Source organism: Ruditapes philippinarum, unplaced genomic scaffold (assembly GCF_026571515.1).
Source record: "Ruditapes philippinarum isolate M1 unplaced genomic scaffold, ASM2657151v2 ctg249_1_1_1_1, whole genome shotgun sequence".
NCBI lineage: Eukaryota > Metazoa > Mollusca > Bivalvia > Venerida > Veneridae > Ruditapes > Ruditapes philippinarum.
This window is the reverse complement of record NW_026857229.1, coordinates 20,547-46,399: the sequence shown is the minus strand read 5'-3', so window position 1 is coordinate 46,399 and position 25,853 is coordinate 20,547. Positions and strand designations below refer to the sequence as shown.

Below are 25,853 nucleotides of genomic sequence, written 5' to 3'. Positions count from 1 at the left end.
ATGTTCATTTGTATTGTTACAAAATCCTGGTGTTCCTAATTTGTCATAATTGTATCCATCTAAAAACTGCTTTTGTTGAACAAAACTAAAGAAACTTGAAACCAAATGCTTTATATGGTAAAATGGTATTTGTTTATCTATACCTGAAAATAGCATTTAAAAGTTATTTTTTCAGGTAATAAAAATATCAGTTTTTGCTCTAATAATATTATACTGTTATCATTTGTAAGTAGAACTAGTTTTACTAACATTATAATTATGTTATTATAATTATTGTCAATGTTCTATATTATTGTGATGAATTTGAGTGTTAATTGATTTGTAAATGTGTTTATGGCTGATGTACTTGTGAGTGTTTGAAATACATGTAGTATGATCATTGTGAGTGTTTGAAATAGTATGATAATTGTAAGTGAATGAAATAGTATGATAATTGTAAGTGTTTGAAATAGTATGATAATTATGAATGTTTGAAATAGTATGATAATTGTGAGTGAAAGAAATAGTATGATCATAGTGAGTGTTTGAAAAAGTATGATCATTGTGAGTGTTTGAAATAGTATGATAATTATGAGTGAATGAAATAGTATGATAATTGTGAGTGTTTGAAGTAGTATAATAATTATGAATGTTTGAAATAATATGATAATTGTGAGTGAAAGAAATAGTATGATCATAGTGAGTGTTTGAAAAAGTATGATCATTGTGAGTGTTTGAAATAGTATGATAATTGTGAGTGAATGAAATAGTATGATCATAGTGAGTGTTTGAAATAGTATGATCATTGTGAGTGTTTGAAATAGTATGATCATTGTAAGTGAATGAAATAGTATGATAATTGTGAGTGTTTGAAATAGTATGATAATTGTAAGTGAATGAAATAGTATGATCATTGTGAGTGAATGAAATAGTATGATAATTGTAAGTGAATGAAATAGTATGATAATTGTGAGTGTTTGAAATAGTATGATCATTGTAAGTGAATGAAATAGTATGATAATTGTGAGTGTTTGAAATAGTATGATAATTGTAAGTGAATGAAATAGTATGATAATTGTGAGTGAATGAAATAGTATGATAATTGTAAGTGAATGAAATTATAAGTATGATAATTGTAAGTGAATGAAATAGTATGATCACTGTGAGTGAATGAAATTATAAGTATGATAATTGTAAGTGAATGAAATAGTATGATCATTGTGAGTGTTTGAAATAGTATGATAATTATGAATGTTCGAAATTGTATGATAATTATGAATGTTTGAAATAGTATGATAATTATGAATGTTCGAAATTGTATGATAATTATGAATGTTTGAAATAGTATGATAATTGTGAGTATCTGAAGTATGACATGAAGGTTTTTGTCATTGTTTTTTTTTCATAATTCAAATATAGAGTGTTTTAAAACATTATGTAATGCATGTATTAACATTCATGCAAAGTAATTGTGTTGTCATAAATAATTTTCCATATATTCAGGGCCCTGATTTCTATGATATGCTTTTGAAGTATCAGAGTAGACGCTATGAGGATCAGAGGTGCTCATTACCACTTGCTTTACAGGTCTGCCAACACGTAGCTCACCTATAGTTTGTAATATTGTTGTGAAAGGTTTATTTTAACCCCACCCATGTTATTATGTTGTGATAAACTAACTTAAAACACACAATTCACTGTGCTTCTTAGTTTGTTTAATCTAAGTCCATTCACATGGTGACATTTGCTCAGTATGTTCAGTTACCACACCTATATTGATATTGTGATTTATATGTTGTACCTGCCATTTATATATAGAGAATTTATGATCATGTTTAGTTTTTTGCTCCATCATTATGTCAGCATGATCAGTATGGATTTTCAATGTGTGAGACTGAATGAGGTATTTCATTATTTCACCTATTATATATTTTCCATGATTTGTATACAACTTCTGGTCATAGTTTGCTAAATTCTCATGAGAACCTTTAGGACATTTTGTTTGCTTAAATTTGACTTTAAATTGTTACATAAAGGATATTAAATGGCAGCCATCATTGCTCAAGTTTCTTATTAAGTAATGGACTTTTACTACATAAAAACTTTTTCTCCATTAGAATTGTTAACTTGTGGAACGAATTTCAGAACAATTAATACCTACAAATCACTGGAATGTTTTACTCAGAGCCATCGTCAACTATCTTACTCCCATCCAGAGTAATTGTAATTAGAACCTAAGTTATACTATTTAACTTTTTATCAATGTTAAAATGTCCTGAAAATAAAACAATTAGGACTTTAAATTTCAGCCTGTCATATATAATTGTTGCTGAAATTTAAGGGAGCATTATTAAATGAGAGCTTTAGGACTTTAAATTGCAGCCATTGTTGCTAAAATCTTTGAGAACATAGGAACTTTCATCTTATTTTATGAGAAAAGTAAGACTAAACTTGCAGCCATTGTTGCTACAATTTCTTGCAATTTTTGAATTTATTTATTTGATATTTTTGAAAATGGTTTCTTTTAACCTAGTTTAAATTAGCTAGTCCACTTTAACAGTGTTTTTATGTTGAACTAGCACCTAATCTCATAACCAACATTTCCACTTACAATTGTTCCAGCTATAGGTGACAGAAAAAATGTGGTATCTAAAATATCAGCATTCTGATGATGTTATTAATTTTCTTATAGAAATCAAATTTTATTTGTAATAATGACTGATTTTCACAATTTCTTTATGTTTATAGTCAACATAAAAACACATTTCTTAGTTTTAAGGAAAAGGGTGTTTTTTTCCTTCAAAAGTTCAGTTTTTCTGGTCTTTAAATTTTGAAATTTTTTCTCATTTGTCCTTGAAAAATCTTGTTTTTTTTTTATTTCCAGTAGCAAATGTCTGTAGTGAAATGATTTCAAGTACTCGGAGTAGTAGACAGAAATCACAGAGTTTTCATATTTAGCTGCTTTTTAGTTCTGTTATTATTGCAATTGTTGTTGTTATTTATACTTTTGTTGTTGATAAATTTGTCGTTTATATATACAGCACTGATACCTCTTTGAAGTGAACACAGGAACTAATATTAAAATTTACAATTTATTTTTGAACACTGGTAGTTTAATACTATAGATAGTAACATTAAACCTTTTGCTTTTAATTAAATAACAGGAAGATTGAAATATCACGTGTCATTAAGAAATAACGTGTACTTTTTGTCTTATATTTATTTGCTTTTTTTAATAAAATGTAGTCATGGTATTTTTTTAAAAAAATCCCAGCTATTTTATTTTTAAGAATATTAAAAAGAAACATTGCTAAGAAATTAAACAACTTCTCATCAAAGACATTAATAAGTGATCTTTCTTATAAGGAAATTGTCATGATAGTTTGAATTATTAAAAATTTATAATTCAATGTGACTTAATGTCTATTGTAGAAATAAGAAAAAAATATTTAATTGAGTATATATTTATTTTTTCAAATTTTGAAGCATTTTCAAAAGTGTGTTAAAAATTGTTTTTCTAGTAATGTAAGGGACTATGAGGAATAATAAAATGATTTCTTTTGAAAATGTTAAAAAAATGATGAGAATGCAGGATGCCTGTTTAAACAAGTTGTTTACATCTCAGACTTCAAATCTTTGCTGTACCAAGCTTGGTCGAGTAAGCTGTCAAATAATGGTAGGTTGAAGACTTGCACACTGACACAAAGTCTTCAATACTCCAGGGAAGAGCCTTGGTGTCTTCCACCACCAGCTCTATAAACGCAATGTACATAAACAAATCAGGCACAAATTAAGCTTTGTGTCAAGTATGACAGCATTTACTTGTTGATGTGTTACAATTGAAATAATATATCTCAAGCAGTAATTTTATCGATTTATAAAATCACTAATTCATATTTGGATGTACAGCATTATATCATATATCACTAATGAGCTGAAGCCCTTGTGATATAATTGATATAATTCTAAATTCCAAGCAGTGATTTGATTTAGCGATAAAATGTTTGGGGATTAATATTTCTTAAATACACAACAAAAGGAAGAAGAAAACAAATTTGTATGTCTTGATGTTAAAGCTTTTTGTGATAATTTTGTAGAAAGATTATACAGTACCAAACTTGTTATCCCTAGCTGGTAGTTGGTAAGAAACACTGATAGTAAAAGTAAGTAATAAAAGACAAAGTGTGACAGAGATCTCTGCTGGTGTAGAAGAGAGAGCTATATTTTACCCAGCAAGGTTATAATTAAACAGCATGAAACAGATTGACAATACCACATGAGTGGATCAAATTTGTTCTAGGAAATGTTGTCTGATGCTTTTATATAAGATACATTGTATTTCACTGTCTGATGCTTGTATTAGGTAGAAGCATCATTCTGCATGAATTAAGGAGACAGGGAGTGCTTAAAAATAGCATAAAAATGGCATTCCAGTCTAATTTGTAGCAATATTGCTGGGGAAATCACAGCCCTATACAAGGCAGTTTGTCATTTCTACTGTGCCAAGAAAATAAAGATCATATTTTACAAAATAATTTGTATGCATCATTGTTGCTCAAGATATGTTTGTTTGTGTAGTAAAGCTGTGACTTGCAGGCGTATAGTACACCTACATTGTTATGTTGTAAATGTTGATGACATTTTAAGCTAAGGTTAAGACAAGAGTACAGAAAAGTAAAGTAAAATAATATATTACCAAAATGGAATAAAGGGAGAGTTTTTGAGATGTCTCCAGGAGTACAACAACTATATACCACCCACATTGGCTGGAAGATATAACCTGTTTAAATTACATTAATTACTGATAGAAAAGAGAATTATTTCTTCTATCTGATGTGGGGGAGGAAGTAAATTGACACTGACAGTCTAGATCAAGGCATTTGAATGTCAAATATCTTTTATATTTCTCAACTAAATTAATTGTTTCCGTTAGAATATATAAGGTTAAAGATGTGTTTTTTATATAGTCTTAAGCTTCTAGATTTTCTTTTATTTAATTAAAAACATAATTTTATGGTATACCCTAATCATACAATATGATTGTTGCATTTTCATGGTTATAATTCTGTGTGCTGACTGTACTTGTTATGTTTAGAGTTAAAAAAAACAAAACAATAGCAGTACATATGTTAGAAAATTTTGTGCTGTTTTAAAATTCATGGCGGGTCACAAAATAGCTTAACATGCAAATTCAGTATTTGGTTTGTTAAACATGCAAAGATTCATGCATTCTGGAAAATGCAAAGCACATCATTAATTGTCAGGCCTGTTTCCTACAACCATTGTAATTATGAATCATTTGAAAAATTAATAACCTTTTGTTGCCTTTTCTCAGGGACATTTAATGCACATCAATACAATACAACTTGAATTATGTAAATATTTTTGCGCAAGTCATAAATTTTAATATACAAGTTATGAAATTACATCTTGTCTCTGTTTTGTGTTGCCAGTATAAAAATCTTATTCTAATGTGTAATTTCATTTTCATGCAAAATCAAGATTTTTTTGTTGAACCAACAAAAGATGTATTTAAGCAATTTTGTTTGTTTTACTTTGTAACCCCATGACAGTTCTAGGCACACTAAAGTAACCGTATATACACATGTACATGTGTTGTCCTTACTATAGTATTACATTGTCACTTCCTGTTTGTGTTACATGACTTAAGTAATATTTCAAACATTCATAAGATTTCCCCGAGGTTTGTATGTAGCAGATCTTAATATCTAAAGATTTATGGTCTTTTTCTTTTATTACATTTGGAAGCAAGGCAAACTTGATTAACACTTTGTAAAAAATATCATGACGATAAAAGGCAAAGAATTTCTTATTAATTCAATGATTTTTTTATTGAGAAGGAAAGTAAAGCACTGTCATGCTTTATAATATTGAGTACATGTTATTTGATTATGCTGTTCTAAAGTGTGTAATTTTTGTATTGTTTTATTTTCAGCTCAATACAGAAGATGCTTCACCACAGAAAAAAGACATAGATACCATTAGAGAGGTAGGTATTTGTATATCATATAAAATGTTGATGCTAAATTACAGCTTATGGTAACCTACATCATGGTGTCATAAAATTTAAAATATAATTATACCATCATCTCAGGTTATCACCTGTGTGGGGTCAACATTTCTCAAAGACATTAGCCATGTCCTAAATTTGATTTTTGTACATATTGAAACTGTTATTTTAATAACTTATCATAACTTTTCTCTATTCTTTTAAGTTATTGAGTAAACAGGGACCATATCCAATGGTACATTTGCCACCTGGTTGCTGTTTTACTATACACCCACCAGATCCTGGACCTGACCCTGGGGGACAGGAAGGGGCGGAGTCTAGACTACAGGGTTCACTCATAGAAAAAGATGAAACAGCTCATTGCTACAGAAAATATTTCCTTGGCCAGGTAAATGAAGAACAGAGATTTAATTGAATCAAATATTAATGCTCCATGTGTCTTTTGTATTATTTTTATTTATATATCAAACTGTATAGTGAAAATGTAATTGTTATAATAGCCCAAAAAACGAAGTTTTGGGGGTATATAGGAGTCACCCGGTGGTCGGTCGGTCGGTCGGTCGGTCCAGACGTCCGTTGCATTTTCCTTGTCCGGAGCATAACTTGAAGACTAATGGTTGGAATTCAATATAACTACATACAATGGTCAAGCACATTGAGAGGAAGTGCAGTGCACAAGAACCATAACTCTATCTTGACTAGTTACAGAGTTATTGCCCTTTGTTACTTTTCCTTGTCCGGGGCATAACTTGAAAACTACTGGTTGGAATTAAAAACAACTTCATACAATTGCCAAACACAATAAGGGGAAGTGCAGTGCACAAGAACCATAACTCTATCTAAAGTAATTACAGAGTTATTGCCCTTTGTTACTTTTCCATTGCTTTTTTTGTCCAGAGCATAACTTGAAGACTAAAGGTTGGAATTCAATATAACTTCATACAATGGTCAAGCACATTGAGAGGAAGTGCAGTGCACAAGAACCATAACTACATCTTGACTAATTACAGAGTTATTGCCCTTTGTTACTTTTCCTTGTCCAGAGCTTAACTTGAAAACTACTGTTTGGAATTCAGCACAACTTCATACAGTCGCAAGGACATTAAAAGGAAGTGCAGTGCACAAGAGCCATTACTCCATTTTGACAAAATACAGAGTTACTGCCCTTTGATACTTTTCCTTGTCCGGAGCATAACTTAAAAGGTACTGGTTGGAATTCAAAACAACTTCATACAATATTTAAGTACAATAAGAGGAAGTGCAGTGCACAAGAACTATAACTCCATCTACAGTATTTATAGAGTTATTGCCCTTTGTTCCTTTTCCTTGTCTTTCTGGACTTATTACAGAGTAATTCAATAAAACTTCATCAATGGCCAACCACATTGAAAGGAAATGCAACATACAAGATTTAATTGCCCACAACCATAACTCTATACAGTTGACTCTCGGTAACTCGAAATCCAAGGGACTGGGCATTTTACTTCGAGAGAAACGGAATTCGAGTAACGTGGAACTACTGCCATTACGTTGACATTCGTACATGTATATACATGTGCCTGAATGTGCAAAGAACTAGGTTTGTTATTGTTGTTAGCGGCAATGCTGCAATATTTAACCATTGAAATGACGGTAAATCACTTACAACTTCAAATTATAAATGAACAAAAATATATCATTCAAAATTTAATACATGTATATTAATTGTGAAACATAAACACACAATTATATTTGATTTAATTGATCATCGGACGAAAACGAAAGTAGCAACTACCGGAAGTACAAATTAATGTATGCAATATGACGGAACATTAATTATACAAATGTCATTAACGTTGATAACACACATCAATACCTAGGCTGTTATTTGACTAACACCCGTCAGACTGGCACGAGTCAACTTTCTTAAAGAAATGTTATTAAATTTAATTTAATTATCTAACAGTTAAAACCAATTAAGTCCTGAAACGGATTAAAGACACTTTTGCGACGTGTTAATAATACATGTTGACCGGCATTTAAAATTACTATGAAACGTGTGAACCAGAATGACAACATCTCATCTTGATGTCGCCGACCTTTCATCAGTCGACTGTTTTCACACTTCGACTAATTGAGATGAAAGTATGTTGGACTTTAATTGACGGGACCAAATTTTCTTTTCGACTAAACAGGAGTCGCGGTAAGTCAAAATTTGACCTAAGCGGAGTTAAAATACAAAGATAAAGAAGGAAAGTTGACGGGACTTTAGAAATTATTCGACTAAGGCGGAATTTTGAGTAAAGCGATTTTGACTTATTGAGAGTAAACTGTATTTCAATTCTTCTACAAGGTATTCTGTTACTAGTAACATCCTCATTTCCGAAGCAGTCTTGTGGGGGTATTAATCACATTAAATGATAGTTCTAGTGTTTATTAGGTGACAAAGATATTTACAATAATTAAATTTTCTCTAGTAAAAGAGACTTTGAAATGTTCTCATATTATTTGATATTATTAGAAATTGTGCAAGTTGTAAAATAAAATGTTGGTTAGAATTTGTCTTAAGCTGGTTTTGTTGAAGGAAATCCATTTATAAGTTTTGAACTGCATACAGGATTATTATGTGTAATATCATTATTTTCATTTGTGAATGACTGAAAAAGTTATATTTTCTTTGCTTTGCCGTTTTTTTTCATTTTAATTTGTAACTACTGTGATAATCAATTTATTAATAAATATTGTATGATTTACATTTCAGGAGCATTTTAATTGTTATACATTAGACGAGAATGTAGGACCTATGATTCTGTCCTTTAAAGAAGAATTCCGAGATGAACAGTCGAGTATACGGGTAATGTTAAGGTAGGATAATCTTAATCTCACTCTCAACATATGAGCCGCGCCATGACAAAACCAACATAATGGGTTTGCTTACAGACCCTATAACAAGTAAAGAAACTGATAGCGAACAGCATGGATCCTGATCAGACTGCGCGGATGCACAGGCTGGTTTGGATCCATGCTGGTCGCAAACCCATTATGTTGGTTTTGTCATGACGCAGCTGAGCATATTATCTGCATAATTAACACACTGAAGATCTTTTTTTTCTACTTTTTCTGTAAACATCACTGCACAATAGTTAATGTGCAGCAAAGATTTTGTTCAGCTGATTTATATTTTGTTTGATTTTTAGAATCTTATTTTAATCAAGATTCAAACATAGAATTTGAAATTAGTTTGTGTGGTAACTGCTATTTTATCATTTGAATATTGTTTTCCAAAACTTTGTTAAATTTATTTATTATTTTCTTTTTATTAATTTTGCATTGAGTGAGTGTATTGGTATAGATTTTACCTATACATGTACAACTTTTAGTAAGACAGAACATAATGAATGATTTCAGGACAAGACAATGTACACAACACAATGTTTTCCCTTTGAATTCCGTTGGTGAAGTACCTAGTCCCATGAGATTGGCAAAGGTAAGTGGAATAATGTTTTCTGAGAGTAAATACATTAATCATTGACATAATGAATGAAGATAAATACTGGTTTAATTATTGCAATTCAAAACTTTTTTTATCACAAATACATGTTTATTGCAAAGTATAAATTATTCAATTATTTCACAAACAAACAACACAATGCATGGATAAAAAAAAAAATCAGTAAATTGATAAAACTTGAATGGAGTCTTGTGAGTGGTTAAGCGTCACTATGATCACGGCTTTGGACCTTGGATTCTGTCATATAGGGAAACTATCTTGCCAGCTTGCCTACAGTTGGACACCCTCATCCTGTGACTGGACTTGTGCCTGAAATTATGCTTAAATGATCATATTGGGTTATCTACCACCAGACAAGCTGGAATATTGCTGTAATTATGACCAAGACAGTATTAATGTGACACCCAACAATTAACACTGATAAAGTTAGACAAGTTTTTCAGAAAGTTGCTTTTTCATCTCTAGAAAAACCAAATGAGTTGAGTCATGACAAAACCAACATAATGGGTTTGCGACCAGCATGGATCCAGACCAGCCTGCGCATCCACACAGTCTGATCACGATCCATGATGTTTGCTTACAAACACTATTACAAGTAGAGGAACTGATAGCGAACAGCATGCTGGTCGCAAACGCACTATGTTGGTTTTGTCATGACGCAGCTTTCTGTTGCAATACTGATATATAACATATATAAAATTATGTCAAAATACTAGAATTGTATATTTACAGTTAATGTGTGAGGAGTATAGTGGTGAGAGGTTCCAGCCAGTGTTGACCACTAAAGGCTCAGAGATGATTGTACAATATGATGAACATAGACTCACCAATAACTTCAAATTTGGAATCATCTATCAAACATTTAAACAGGTTACATTAACTTTACTGTATAATTAGATGATTTTATTCATTATAACCTTGATATTTGTATTATTGTGGGAACCTATTGTTGTATGTCACAGTCAGACATGCTGGTGTGTCACACTAATCAAATGATGTCACAGTGACATACTTTTGTTAAGCATTAGTGTCACTACTGTTAGTCACAATATCACGTTAAATGTGTGCGGCAGTGGGCACACCCATGTCTTATCAATGAGCTGATATCTTTTTATAATATATGAGCCGCATCACGACAAAACCAACATAATGGGTTTGCGACCAGCATGGATCCAGACCAGCCTGCGCATCTGCTCAGCCTGATCAGGATCCATGCTGTTGGCTTACAAACCCTATAACAAGTAGATAAAATAATAGCGAACAGCATAGATCCTGATCAGACTGTGCGGATGCGCAGGCTGGTCTGGATCCATGCTGGTCACAAACCCATTAAGTTGGTTTTGTCGTGACGCGGCTCATATGTATCTTCTAAACATATACTGTCAATAATCATTTAGAATTTATTGTGACTACATACTGCCTTGATAAATAGCACACATTTTCTAGATATCCCAGTTTCGAGTTAGTTTTAAGTTTTTACACTTGCATGTACTTTTATTTCACTGAAAAGGCTTTCTCTTCTAAGTTGAAGATTTCCACAAGGCAAATCTTTTTATCATTGTGTTATTAAAATTGTTAATAATTGAAAAAGGCAAGTGTAACTCTGTATCTTTGCCATAATAATTAAATATGTAACCCAACATTTTACCATATATAAAGTGTCCTTTTGCCATATATAGCCTGACCTTTTGCCAAATAATAATTTCTTGAACTATTCATTATAATAATTGTTGAAGATATTGACTTTACATGTTCATTATTTAAAACAACAGATGTTGAAAACCTTCTGTATGACAAGAAATGTGTTGCCATGGCACTAAACCTTATAAAATCTGTTTAAAAATTCAAAAACTAGCAATATTCAGAGGGGAAAAAGTACCATGTTTTATAACAGTATTCAAATCACCATACCATGTGTTCTGTGGAATGCAGATATGTAAATGAGATGCATTAATAGAATGAGATAGGTTGAGAAGTACAAGAAACATGTCATGTGGAGAGATGCTTGTGTGAAATAATGGATCACTTGTTAATGAGAAGTTCATTTAATATTGTTAATGTTTGAACTACACTGGTTTGAAATCACATAAAGCTTAATGTTTTCTATTTAATTTTATGGGTATTTTCTAGTTTATCTGTAGCAATTCCATAAAGAGACATTGAACTTGACTAAAATGTCTCGAAAAGTTTTTCATTGTCTCAGTAGCATTTATATAATTATGTAGGGTTTACATGCAATGCCCCCGGGGGCTAAACATTTTCCAAAAGGGGGGCTATTATCACAACACAGTTTTTCCTAAATAAAAAAATGACTGTAAATACATTTAGTGTTAGCAAGTGTTGTTAACAACATTAAAAAATGTTAAGATTTTAAAGTTCAGATTATACATATTTGTGTTTACTATAAAATACTATGGATTCTGAATGATTTGAATAAAATTATGAAGTCTTTTAATTATGAGTTCAGCACTGATGAGTAGATTGTTTTCCTTATCAAAAGGCCTGGGGGGCCTTTATTAGGGGAGGGGCGTTTATTAGGAATTTTACGGTAATTTCACTTTACCGTAACTTGCTAATACTGAAATACCCGAAATCAACAACGGATAATTCTCAATTCAAAATGGGGCAGGTCCATAACAAAAATACAGCAAAATAGTTTATGGTTCAAATTTTTGAAAAGCTATTACAAAGTAAGAAAATTGAAGAATGCTTTATAAAAGATGACTTGTATCATTATTATTGTTATTATTATTATTATTATTATCATTATTATTATTTTTATTATTATTGTTACAAAATTCTTTGTTTTAATTTAGATTCTAGCAAGAAATTTTTCAATTTTACTGGTATAAGAGCCTTTGATGTCCAGGAAAACATCTGAGCTAAAAATAGAATTCCCTGCGGGTTTGAGACAAGATCTGTTTCTATCACCACATGTTAGAAAAATGGAGAATTGTCTGGTGCAATTTGATTGATGATTTATTAAATGTCTATTAGATATTTATAATCATTAGGTTGTCTATGGAAGGGGGGTGAATGTCTCTGATATACTGTGTGATATATAACTGTTAGACTGACATCCTGGAACAGTTTTGTCAGCAATTTATGAAACAATTTGGTCTGCTTTACTATTTTTATGGCTTGTGAGACTTATTTTATAAACCACTGGGTGATAATGGTTTTGAAATTGAGAAAAATGGTTCCATAGTATTATGTATTTCAAGATAAATCATTGGTACTTCCTAAATCTTGATGTATTTTAAAAATGAAATTTATGGTACAAAATAAATCTCCTTATAGTATTAAGTAAAGTGATATCTATGGAATCACAGGTGTGGTTGTTGTATTATTGTTTTATTTTAGAGTTTTGTAAGCTATTAAAAAATATGTAAAAACAAATTTTTACACAATGTTTTTATCGCAGACTAAAGAAGAAGAATTATTTGGGAATATTCATCACAGCCATGCGATGGAAGAATTCCTGAAGTGTATTGGTGAACATGTACAGTTACGGAACTTTGAGGGATATCGTGGTGGGCTGGACACCATTCACGGACAGACTGGTCAGGAATCTATCTTCACGAAATTCCACAATCGTGAGATAATGTTCCATGTATCAACAATGCTCCCCTATACTGAAGGAGATACTCAGCAAGTATGTTATATATACTTTATTCTTACCTTTATTGTAATCAAGTAACAAATGTTTTGTATTCTCATTGGTATAATTATGTCATGGGTTTCTGAAAACTTTCTGTGTGAGTTTTTCAGTCACCCTTGAAAGAAAGATGTGAAAGCATGCTATGTAAAGGGAAGTGCAAAGCTCATTACCAAAATTTGGCTACAGTATATAGTGAAAATCCAGATTAACTGACATATTTTGTTTTAACTTTAAACTGTAGTTACCCTGCTGGAACATAAGGTATGATAAGCCTTAGCCATAAAAGCTGGGACATCAATTTTGTCTAAATTAAGACTACATGGATGTCACAGTCTTGTAAACATTTTGCTGATTAACTTCAATTCTGATCTTGTTATCCCCAAATTTGATAATGGACAGTTCTTAAAATAGAAGCTGGACAAGTCCATTTAAGAAATTCAGCTGGATATGGTTTAAAGAAAATAATTGATTTAATGTACATTTGCAAAAAAAAAATTACTTGAAGATTGCATAATTGTGAGGGAATGAATCTGTTACTGGCATTTTGTACTCTGTAATTATTTGCCTTAGTGCACACAGTTCCATTAAACCTTAAATAGTTTTTTTTACCTTAAGGACTTTTTTTTGATTACTTTAGCAAAGATAATTCGGTACAAGTAATTAACCGAAGGGAAATTTTAACCAAAATTTTATTCTATGAAAAAATCCCAGGCAAAACATTAAATCACAGGCACATTATCATGTACATTCTGAATATTTAATTGTTTATAAAGTTAATTTTCTAATTGATTTATTTTCTTCACAATGAATTGTTTTCCTAATCACAAACCTTGCCACATTTTTTATATTTTATCAGCAGTTCTGAGATTCTTGTTTGTTTGATTGGTTTTTTTTGTATCATATTATGAATATATTCTCAAATTTGACCTATAGTGCTTTGACTCTTTATTTCATAGAAATCAACAACACAATTTATATGTTTAAGTTTTTAAAGTCGATTAAGTTCAAAGAAAATATGCCAATTAGTGGGTAATTGTCTTTAAGATTGTCACACAGAAATGAGTGTGCTTGATTCCAAGATAAATTTGAAAATTTCTAATTATCTTGCATTGTTAGCTGATATAGTGGAGATGAAAGTTTGTATTATTGTATTACTGTAGACATTTCTCATTACAGTGTATATACTTATATAACTTGTATTCCCTAGTGGTATACTCATCTTGAAGACAATTTCAGCTTTTCAAAATAACTTCACAGCTGTATATGTCTGCTAGAAAATTATTTCATTGAATATAGAGAAACGACAAAGGTTATTTAAAACATTTTCTTTAAAACATACTCTGTTGCAAATTGTCTGTGACAACAAATTATTACTTCAGACAGATGTAAGTTAATATTACTTAAATTGCTAAAATAACCACAATTGTAGCTTTTCTTTATTTTCTATACAGTATTGTTGATATGTTACTTCTCAACATTTAATCTCCTGGTCTGTAATGGACTTCTCCTGCTTCTATATTTGGAACTATTCATTATAAATGTTGGGGTAATCAGGATGAAAAAATAATCAGTCAGTGTTCGAGACAGGTCAAAGTGCATCAATGGTGGAAAGTCGCCAATTACATTAGGTTCCAGCTGCTTAAGGGTGATAGTATGTGTGTTTATATAAACTTTGGTTAATAGGTTAACCACTTTTAAATTTAATATTTTTTGTAATAAACACCATAGATTATAAGTCTTCTGTTGTTTTGAACTGTTTTATATTGTTTGACGTAATGGTATACAACATGTAATAATTTACATTTCAGTTACAAAGAAAACGTCATATAGGAAATGATATTGTTGCCATAGTCTTTCAAGAAGAGAACACGCCATTTGTTCCGAGTATGATAGCGTCCCATTTTCTACATTGTTATATAATTATACAGCCCATTAACCCAAACACAGACCATACACAATACAAGGTATGTACATATTTAAACATGTATATTTCCTCTTTACATAATGTGTACATGTATTTTAGAACTGTCATCTTTTAGTATAATTTATTTGTATGCAGACCTATGTTACCAATTTGAGGTTGGACGAAATTGGAGATAATAAAAATTAATACAAAATTAATATTTTATAGCTTTGTTCATTACCTGTCCTGCCCATGAAATTTCCAGTATGACTTAAACATTTTTTAAGTGATACAATTTTGGAATAAAAATTTCTGCGCCCATGAAATCTCCTTAAGACAAACATTGCCCTAGTCCCTACCATGAAAAATTACTTGTACTGGAAGAAAATAGTTTCGAACATTACCAATATCAGTCTGTAGTTTGCTGTCATTTGCAATAAATTGTGATTATAAAAAGTGATACATGTTTATAAAAGTTATATTTTACAATCAGGTAACAGTCACTGCCAGAGAGGATGTGCCATATTTTGGACCTCCAATTCCACAGGATGGTATTTTTAGTAAGGTATATATAAGTTTTATAAATGCATTATCTTTTTCACAGAACAGAACAGAACATATATTTTATTTTGAATTAAGCATATTATCTTTTAAACCTGTTCAGACTAAATATCTTAAATTGACTGGTCCATCTTTCAAACTGGTCAACATTTTTAGAGAATATTTCAAAATAAATACTGACTGAACAGCACACAGTGCAAGCATGGATGTGCAAGCTGATCTTGGTCTGCACTGGTTGCATGAGTATATTAAGTTTCGACCAGCAGGGTTAAAGGTTAAATCATTATAAACTTAAGCTACTATTTGTTTGCATGCAGGGATTATGCTTTATACATGAATACTTAACGACAATATTGGCATATTTGACTCGCTCCAGAAACAAAATGTATCAATAATTATTTCATATTTTGAATTAGCTTGGAAATAAATGTTATATTATATTTAGGTTTAGTGCCTCTGATGTTTAAAGAATTTGTACATCATTTTAGTGACCATTTTTTGTGTTGACAAGATTTGTATATGATGTTTCAGGGTCCTGAATTCCGGGAATTTATTCTATCCAAGTTGCTCAATGCAGAACTAGCATGCTATAAAGCCGAGCAGTTTGCTAAACTAGAGGTTTGTATAGCACACAAGTATATATCCATAATTTTATAAAACCAGAAAATATCTGATATATAAGATCTCAAGGAATGTAACAGAGATTCATAGAGATTCATTATATGATACTTGATCATTTAGGGTCGTACAAAATATTTTAAGTTATATTTGATCATTTGTTATCATATCACAGATTTAAATTGTATTTGATCATTCAGTGTCATACAACAGATGTAATAGTTATATTTGATCATTCAGTATCATTAAACAGATTTATTTTATATTGATCATTCAGTATTATACAACACATTTAGGTTATATTTGATCATTTAGCATCATACAAGAGATTTATGTTAAATTTGATCATTTAGTGTCATACAAGAGATTAATGTTATATTTAATCATTTATTGTTATACAAGAGTTTTAAGTTATATTTAATAATTTAGTGTCATACAACAGATTTATGTTATATTTGATCATTCAGTATTGTACAACACATTTAGGTTATATTTTATCATTTAGCGTCATACAAGAGATTTATGTTATATTTGATCATTTAGCATCATACAAGAGATTTATGTTATATTTGATCATTTAGCATCATACAAGAGATTTATGTTATATTTGATCATTTAGCATCATACAAGAGATTTATGTTATATTTGATCATTTAGGATCGTACAAGAGATTTATGTTATAATCATACAAATAATTTATGTTATATTTGATCATTTAGGATCGTACAAGAACAGCATTGTTAGATTGTTTATACCAAGATCTACAAAGAAAGAGCTGTGAAATGTTTGGTATCAGTATACCATCCAGCAGTAAGGAGGGTGCCAGGTTTATTGATTCGTTCAGAAGAACGTTTGGAGGACGGTCCAAACAGTCAAATGATCCTTCCACGCCCACAAATTCAAGTCGTAAATCTAACGGTTCACAACTGTCGACAGTAGGTGAAAATGAGAAGGTATGTTTAATACTGATGATGATCATTTTATATACTCTACTTATAGTAGTAATTTTCTGCCAAGTGTATAGAATTTGTATTTACTCCTTCATAAAACTATAATGTTTCCCTACTTCTGTCTTTTCCAAGTCTTTTATGATTATTTTTATATAGATGTAAACTTCAATCTTACTGTTTAAATTAGAATTTATGATAAATATGTGATGAAAATAATGTTTATATTCTATACTACAGCAATTTATTGTCCTAATACATTATTCTAGCAGCTGTGAAAAGCTCTTTACAGAAAAGTATGCATTATTTTTTTTAAATATTTATCATATACATAATGTGTGTTTATAGAAATTAGCACTTAACTTACAGGTTTCCCCATCTACTCCGAAGAAAGGGCTGCATTTTACCAATTCGAGTAGTTTAGAGAGACAAAAACATAAAGATAAAAAGTGAGTAAATTAAAGTATAATGTTAGATTGTATCCTAATTCTTTAGTTGATAAGTTTGTACACAGATAGTTTTAGCTTGACTATTGGAAGAATAGGGAGAGCTATAATTGTACACCCCATGCTGGGGGTCACACATTGGTTAAGTTTTTATGTGCCAAGTAGGTGTCTCCAAACAACTGAAGGGAATGAGTTGAAACTGCACATACTTATTTACGAAAATGATAAGGTGGTCACTTTCTGATACCTTTAATTTGGATTTTGACAGAATTATTGTCTTGTTTCAACTTTGAAATTCTACATTATATATGCTCTTGTGTTGCTATCAAGCACTCAGAATAGTCCACTCCAGCACACTGTTCTTCTGACAGTTTCTGTTTATATTTCAACTTTTTACATCGGTCATTTTCTCTGTTTATTTTTCAACTATTTTCATTGGTCATTTTCTCTATCAATAGATATTACAATAGATTGACTTTATTTCAATCCAATCATCTGATCAAAGTTTAAAAACCTTGTCCTGTCTCTTAGATTTACAAGTAAGAGCTGTCATTGGTCAATTTCAAAGTTGTGATTCAAAAACAACTAATTAGATATTTCTGTTTTGGGGAGAATTTCAAATTAATTTATATTCAAATACTTCTTGCTTGTTTATTTTTTTCTGACCAAATTTTTTTTTTTAATTGCACAATTTTCATACCTTGTAATCAGAATGCTGTAAGTTAGCAATGCTCTCAGGACATAAGTTTTATGCCTACTGTATTTGTTTTGCATATCAGACTGGATTCTTTATTTATCATCCAGTACTGGAAAATGACATATTACACCTGGTGCAAATTAAAGTCCTGTGTTTTAAAATAACATCATCATCCTACCACCTTGTTAAATGAGTTGTTTGTTTAGAATGATGTCATTCTGCTGTTATGAATAAAGTTGTGAAGTTCGCTATTGAAAGAAAAAAAAACTCTAAAAAAATGTTGTTTTTATGATTTCTTTCTGAGCTATAATTAGTATAAGATATGCATTAAAAAGAAGAATCAAACACTTGCTGTTGTTACAGAAGGGAATATCTATGTCTTGTGATAATTGTTAATTGCAAACACAGCAGAATCTTGTGAGTGCCTTTATTAGTTTAGTTTCCCTCAAGTCAGATATTTTGTACCAACAGCCGGTGTTAAATTCTTAAGATCTCATATACCATGGTAATATATTACAGTTTTTGTATGCATATACATGTATTCTCTGATAAAGAATGCTGTAAGATTAAAAGAATTTCAAAGCATGATAGTTAAAGCATTGTTTTTATTGTATTTTACTAACATGACTTATAACTGATATTTTACAACACTTAGGTTACATGTGGAAACATATTTTATATGAACTGATTATGTATAGTTTGCTTGATGCCAGGAAATATTTGCAAATTGAATTATTATTTTTATTGTTAATAAATATCACAAAAATCATGCTTAGAAATATTGTTATGCAGTCTTTTTACGAAATATTGTTATGCAGTTTTTAGTGAAGAAACACAAATAAAAGAAACAAGAAGAAACACTTATAAATCATACTTGTGTTGGTGTTTTGATTTATAAAGTAATAACTACATCTTCCACACAATTTTGTATTGATCAACCTATTACATATGATTGTGCTGATCAACTTCTTACACTTGATTGCAGTTAACTACATCTTACACTTGATTGAATTTAACTACAACTTACACTTGATTGAATTTAACTACAACTTACACTTGATTGAATTTAACTACAACTTACACTTGATTGAATTTAACTACAACTTACACTTGATTGAATTTAACTACAACTTACACTTGATTGAATTTAACTACATTTTACAATTGATTGCATTTAACTACATCTTACAATTGATTGCATTTAACTAAATCTTACACATTTTTGATAGCATTTAACTACATGTTACACTTGATTGCATTTAACTACATCTATCATTTTATTGCAGTTAACTACATGTTACACTTGATTGCATTTAACTACATCTATCATTTTATTGCAGTTAACTACATGTTACACTTGATTGCATTTAACTACATGTTACACTTGATTGCAGTTAACTACATGTTACACTTGATTGTGTTGCTGTGCATCTTTTCACTATCATTGTATGTATGTTTTGTGACATGGCTGTGCTTTCATGCTTAAATAAGATGATGCAAGCTTATATTTGTGGAAATATGATTGTTTGGTTATGTCTAAGACAACCTGATTGTCATTGTACACATATTCTGAGTTATTAGCATCATCAGCATTTTCTATGTGTGATAATTACATTAATTTGTCATTGATTTACATTTTAAAATAGTGCATGGACCAAAAAATTATAATGTTAAAATATCATCTTTTATGTTAGTGTATAATCAGATATGAGAAGTCTATAAGGATTGGTTACAGAAAGCTGGTCTCTACTTGTGTTTTAAAATATAATACACATATTATGGGCACATCTGGTCTCCACCAGCTAATCTAGAAAGAACTGGTATAATGTTAAATTCAACATTTATGATGCATGTATCTGTATAATATTGTATAAATATGAAAGTATTTACTATTTGTAAAGAAAAAATATATATGAATGAATTTTTAAGGACTTTGCAATGTAAAGGTACTGCTTATTAGCTATAGTTGCAAGTATTTAATATTGTAAGTATTTCCTGGCATTATTTGTGTTGCAGTTTTTACTCTTACCCCAGTCTTACCATGTGATCCTTTTAATCCTAAATCTTTACCCATAATGCTTTTTGTTGCTTATAGCGCACACCGATTGGATAGTTTGAGTACCCAGTCATCCTACAGGACTTGCGGTAGTGCCCCATCTAGTCCCCAGTCTAGTCCTAGTAGTTCTTCATCATTATCACGGTAAGATAGAGTTACTTCCCATATATGGTTAGTGGGAGTTACTTAACTTTACAGTGAAGAATGTTTTTGCCTCTGTAAAGTTTAGGAGTTACAGTAACCTCTAAAGGAGTTAACCTAGCTCTGATGATATAAATATGTCTAAGCATTGACAGTGCTACTTACGTTTACAGAAATTATATTGGGATGACAGGGGTTGGTAGGAAGTGTTTTCATAATACAAATCTAATTCTTTTTTCAGATATAGTGATCTAATTTACGCAATGATTCATTATTATTTGATAGATTAAAAAACAGTCAAAGTTTTCCCTTATCATGCACTATGGTGTCTGGTTTAGTGTTTCAACTGACCTATCTCAATATACTTTCCTAAACTTTATGTTCAACATAGTGACCAGGTAATTTAGCTAAATTAACATTAACAGCATGAATATTTGCAGCATATAAATTTAGTCATTTCTAGAATTTTATATTGATGAAAAATGGTTAGGAATATATGAACTAATTTACCTAGAACAGAATAGATTCTAAGGGTATACAAAGTAATTAAATAATACTGGTTGCTAAAGTGGTGGGCCACAATAAATACTGTGAAATGTTTTCTGATTTCTTTTGTCAAATCATACAGAGATCTGAAATGGTCAAAAAAATGATAAAGATGCTGATAACTAAGCAAATTCAAAAGGAAATTAAGTAGTACATGTACAAGTATGAAGTAATGTTTAGTTATTGATTATTGGCAGGTTCAAGGTTAAATCAGATTTGACCTTGTATCTTTAACATAATTATGTGCTACATGCTTGTTACATAAAGGGGAATAGTTCAAATTATAAAACATTGATTTTATTAGTCTTTTAAAAGTTATTATGGAGACAAATGTAAGCTGTTTATAATTTGAAGAACCTTTTCATACTAGTGACATGCTTAGTAATAGATCAAGTCTATTGTCATTTTGTTGTTAAGGTCAAATGTCAAGGTCATCAAAAATATTAGTGTTGAATCTGTCGAACTAGCTATTATCAAAATTATTGCCCTAAAGAGAAACATATTGTCTTGTTTATGTTGGTTTTAAAGTTAACAAAGTGTATCTTGGTCTGTTTATACCTGAACTCTTAATACCTGAATGGATATTTTTTTACTTAATTAACCTTTTATGGGTAGATACATCTATTGCCATGCATTTATATTCTTAGTTTCAATTAAAACTAATTGCTAAAATTTGCACGCAATATATACATATATATTTTGTTAACCAAAGAATTGTTAATAAATTAACATTTTAACTATAAGTGGAAGTACAGTTATAATATATTTCTGTGTTTTCTTGTAGACTTCAGCATCATCCACAGTTGTCACCATCAAACTCGGAGTCCAGTTTTAATTCATTAGAGGACTTTACACCAAACACCAATACACAGTGTCATGAAGATTCTGATACTGGAATGGTGAGTCAGTGTATTTACTTCAAGTCTGTAAAGTTTAGATCTTTTGTGAAAGTACAGAAAAGTTTTTGGTTATAAAATGTCCCAGTTTTTTACCTTAACCCTTTACCTCATATATACGCAAAACAACGCACTCTCGACCCCCCCCCCCTTTTTTAGGCCTGAAATAGTGAAAAAATATTCTATTTGGGCCCCAAACACATGTTTTCGTTTGAGAAATGTTGCTTAAAAAAAGTGAGCACTTTTTCCGCGGCGCCCCCCATCCAAAAGGTACATTAGGGGGTTGCCAGAAGGGGGATGGGGGCAAGAAGGGGGATATGTGCCTCTGTTAGGGGGGTTTGAAGGGGGGCGGGGCCCCCCTCATCGCCAAGAAAAATTTGGACTTGTGAGAGGCTAAAAATGACCCCAAGTCGATCATAATGTAATGTGTAACCAACGCTGAAAAGCCTTTGACTCTATCTCAATCCCTTGAGAAGTTGCAGCACTTTGAAATAAATTTTGATGGAAAAAATCGAGGCAAAATAGTGATTTTTGGCAATTTTGAGATGTCCCCTCGTTGCCATGGTAACAGGAAATTTAAGACTGAGCATGTCGTTACAAAGGCAATGGTCCAGTCAACATTTGTGCCAAGTTTGTTTATTATTGAAGCATTTTTCATAGTTTCATAGCAGTTTGAACTTGTAACAGGAGGCTTTTCAGTGAAAATGGCCATTTTTCACAATAAAATAAAATAATGCTCATGGGGGAAAGGGTTAACTAAAAAAATTATAAATGTTACAAAACAACAATTTTTCACCAAAATTGGGTGAAAGACCACAATTATGTTAACATGGAAAAACTAGTTTTAAGGTGATTCCAAAGTTTTTCATCATTTTTTGTTAACCCTTTATTACGCGAAACAACGCACTTTCGACCCCCCCCCCCCCCCCCCCTTTTTTAGGCCTCAAATAGTGAAAAAATGTCCTATTTGGGCCCCAAACACATGTTTTAGTTTGAGAGATGTTGCTAAAAAAATTGATCACTTTTTCGGTGCTTGTAAATCAGGGGGTTGCCAGAAGGGGGATGTGCCCCCTTCTGTTAGGGCAAAATAGTGATTTTTGGCAATTTTGAGATGTCCCCTCATTGCCATGGTAAAAATTGAACTTGTGAGAGGCTAAAAATATGTGCATTCATTTTATATAAAATCAATTTTTTATAACCTACCTTTATGGTTAAGGTTGTTGACTTCAAACCACTTGCCCCTCACTGCTGTGGGTTCGAATTCCTACAGGGACTTTGGATTCTTTCATGTGAGGAAGCTATCCAGCTAGCTTACGGAACGTTGGTGGTTCTACTCAGGTGCCGGTTCGTGTCTGAAATAATGCACGGAAGGGCACCTGAGGTCTTCCTCCACAAGTAAAAGATGGAACATCGCCAAATGACCTATACTTTGTCGCTGTGATGTAAAATCCAAACAAAACCTCCCTTTATTTACATGAAATGTTAAATTCGGTAATATCTTTATTAATAATGCCTTTTTGGAACTAACAATGTTGATAAATCTTAATTTGAGCATTTATGGTTTAAAACCATAAAAAAATTGTGAATGTGAAATTTGCTGTTTTGTTAGGTTTTAACAATTGTTTATGTGCTTTGCTAAATTTCAATAGGAGTCTGTTCAGATGACTCTCTCCATGTGTCTGAAATGTTTAACTTGTGACGGTAACTTGGAACTGTGGCAAAAGAAAAAAAACAAATTTGCTGTCTGTATCCTTAACAATTTTAAATTGAAAGGTGGTAATAGTTAAAAAGTAAACTTGTAAAAAAAGATGGTATATTGGCTGTTATGCAATTGTTACATTGTGGAACAATGGTATGTTGGCTGAACATGTATTTCATTGTTACTTTATGAAACAATGGTATGTTACCTGTACATGTATATCATTGTTACATTGTGGAACAATGGTATGTTACTTGTACATGTATTTCATTGTTACATTATGAAACAATGGTATGTTACCTGTACATGTATTTCATTGTTACATTATGAAACAATGATATGTTACCTGTACATGCATTTCATTGTTACATTATGAAACAATGGTATGTTACCTGTACATGTATTTTGTTACATTATGAAACAATGGTATGTTACTTGTACATGTATTTCATTGTTACATTATGAAACAATAATATGTTACCTGTACATGCATTTCATTGTTACATTATGAAACAATGGTATGTTACCTGTACATGTATTTCATTGTTACATTGTGAAACAATGAAATGTTACCTGTACATGTATTTTGTTACATTATGAAACAATGGTATGTTACCTGTACATGTATTTCATTGTTACATTGTGGAACAATGGTATGTTACCTGTACATGTATTTCATTGTTACATTATGAAACAATGGTATGTTACCTGTACATGTATTTCATTGTTACATTGTGAAACAATGGTATGTTACCTGTACATGTATTTCATTGTTACATTATGAAACAATGGTATGTTACCTGTACATGTATTTCATTGTTACATTATGAAACAATGGTATGTTACCTGTACATGTATTTCATTGTTACATTGTGAAACAATGGTATGTTACCTGTACATGTATTTCATTGTTACATTATGAAACAATGGTATGTTACCTGTACATGTATTTTGTTACATTATGAAACAATGGTATGTTACCTGTACATGCATTTCATTGTTACATTATGAAACAATGGTATGTTACCTGTACATGTATTTTGTTACATTATGAAACAATGGTATGTTACCTGTACATGTATTTCATTGTTACATTATGAAACAATGGTATGTTACCTGTACATGTATTTCATTGTTACATTATGAAACAATGGTATGTTACCTGTACATGTATTTCATTGTTACATTGTGGAACAATGGTATGTTACCTGTACATGTATTTCATTGTTACATTATGAAACAATGGTATGTTACTTGTACATGTATTTCATTGTTACATTATGAAACAATGGTATGTTACTTGTACATGTATTTCATTGTTACATTTATGTACAGTATTAATGTTCTATGTTATTATTGTGTTATAGGAGAGCATGTCATCCACGGGTACACCAAATACTCATATCAAAACATTCATGTCCAGTAGTTACAATGAGGAGTGCTGTACATGTCCTGATACTAGTACTACAGGTATGATATCTATATATGCTGAACAGATAATAGATTATGATAAATAATTATATAAATCAACTGAATATTTACTGATATACTGAATGATCATACTGATTTTAGTCTGAAAAGTAATACAGATTATACAAATCAACTGATTAATGATGCTAAATATAAGTAAGATTAGTTAAACAGAATAATTATTCTTAAAAGTTTCAATTGTCAATAATCTTGCTCCAACTACAGATGGTTTATTTCTATTATTGTACAGAGACCACTTGTATATAAAGGACATTGCTTTAATTGCATTCTAATCTTGTTACTGAAAAAATGTTCAAAACATACAGGTTACGGATTGATAATGTGTTTTATTGATGTAACAGTCTAAACTAATCAATATTGTTACAGAGAAACATTTCATTGTATTTGAAAGAAAACCACAAAATAAAAAACAGTAATTTTATACTTGGGATGTTTAGTCTGTTTTCTTAAAGTAGATATAAAATAAAGACATTATTGTTATTTGATCTTTTATTCTGTTTAATTAAAAAGTAATGAAAGTTTAATTGTAAAGATAAGATGGCAATTTTATTTGATCACTTAAATCAGGTAAAAGTACCTGAAATTAATCCAAAGTTATGTAATGTATTCAAAGGTATTTCCTTACATGTATCGTGTCTATTAGAGAAATGATACTGAGTCATACAATATATATTTTTGTACTGTATAAACT

The 25,853-nt window shown here is 30.7% G+C and overlaps 1 protein-coding gene across 9 annotated transcripts in view; it reads left to right on the top strand.

Annotated features, from left to right (window-relative positions):
• LOC132749123 (rap1 GTPase-activating protein 1-like) overlaps positions 1 to 25,853 on the top strand; it is a 230,017-nt gene that overhangs the window by 196,681 nt on the left and 7,483 nt on the right. For 7 of the 9 annotated variants that reach the window (XM_060738809.1, XM_060738811.1, XM_060738808.1 and 4 more), the window contains 15 exons: positions 1,483 to 1,566; positions 5,936 to 5,989; positions 6,216 to 6,398; positions 8,751 to 8,854; positions 9,398 to 9,476; positions 10,233 to 10,370; positions 12,925 to 13,155; positions 14,970 to 15,125; positions 15,558 to 15,629; positions 16,157 to 16,243; positions 16,963 to 17,196; positions 17,560 to 17,639; positions 20,429 to 20,533; positions 21,861 to 21,975; positions 25,039 to 25,141. In XM_060738809.1, the coding sequence (XP_060594792.1) occupies positions 1,483 to 1,566; positions 5,936 to 5,989; positions 6,216 to 6,398; positions 8,751 to 8,854; positions 9,398 to 9,476; positions 10,233 to 10,370; positions 12,925 to 13,155; positions 14,970 to 15,125; positions 15,558 to 15,629; positions 16,157 to 16,243; positions 16,963 to 17,196; positions 17,560 to 17,639; positions 20,429 to 20,533; positions 21,861 to 21,975; positions 25,039 to 25,141 (1,825 nt within the window). The remainder of the gene's footprint in view (positions 1 to 1,482; positions 1,567 to 5,935; positions 5,990 to 6,215; positions 6,399 to 8,750; positions 8,855 to 9,397; positions 9,477 to 10,232; positions 10,371 to 12,924; positions 13,156 to 14,969; positions 15,126 to 15,557; positions 15,630 to 16,156; positions 16,244 to 16,962; positions 17,197 to 17,559; positions 17,640 to 20,428; positions 20,534 to 21,860; positions 21,976 to 25,038; positions 25,142 to 25,853) is intronic. The other 2 variants (XM_060738813.1, XM_060738812.1) reach the window with 2 other exon arrangements.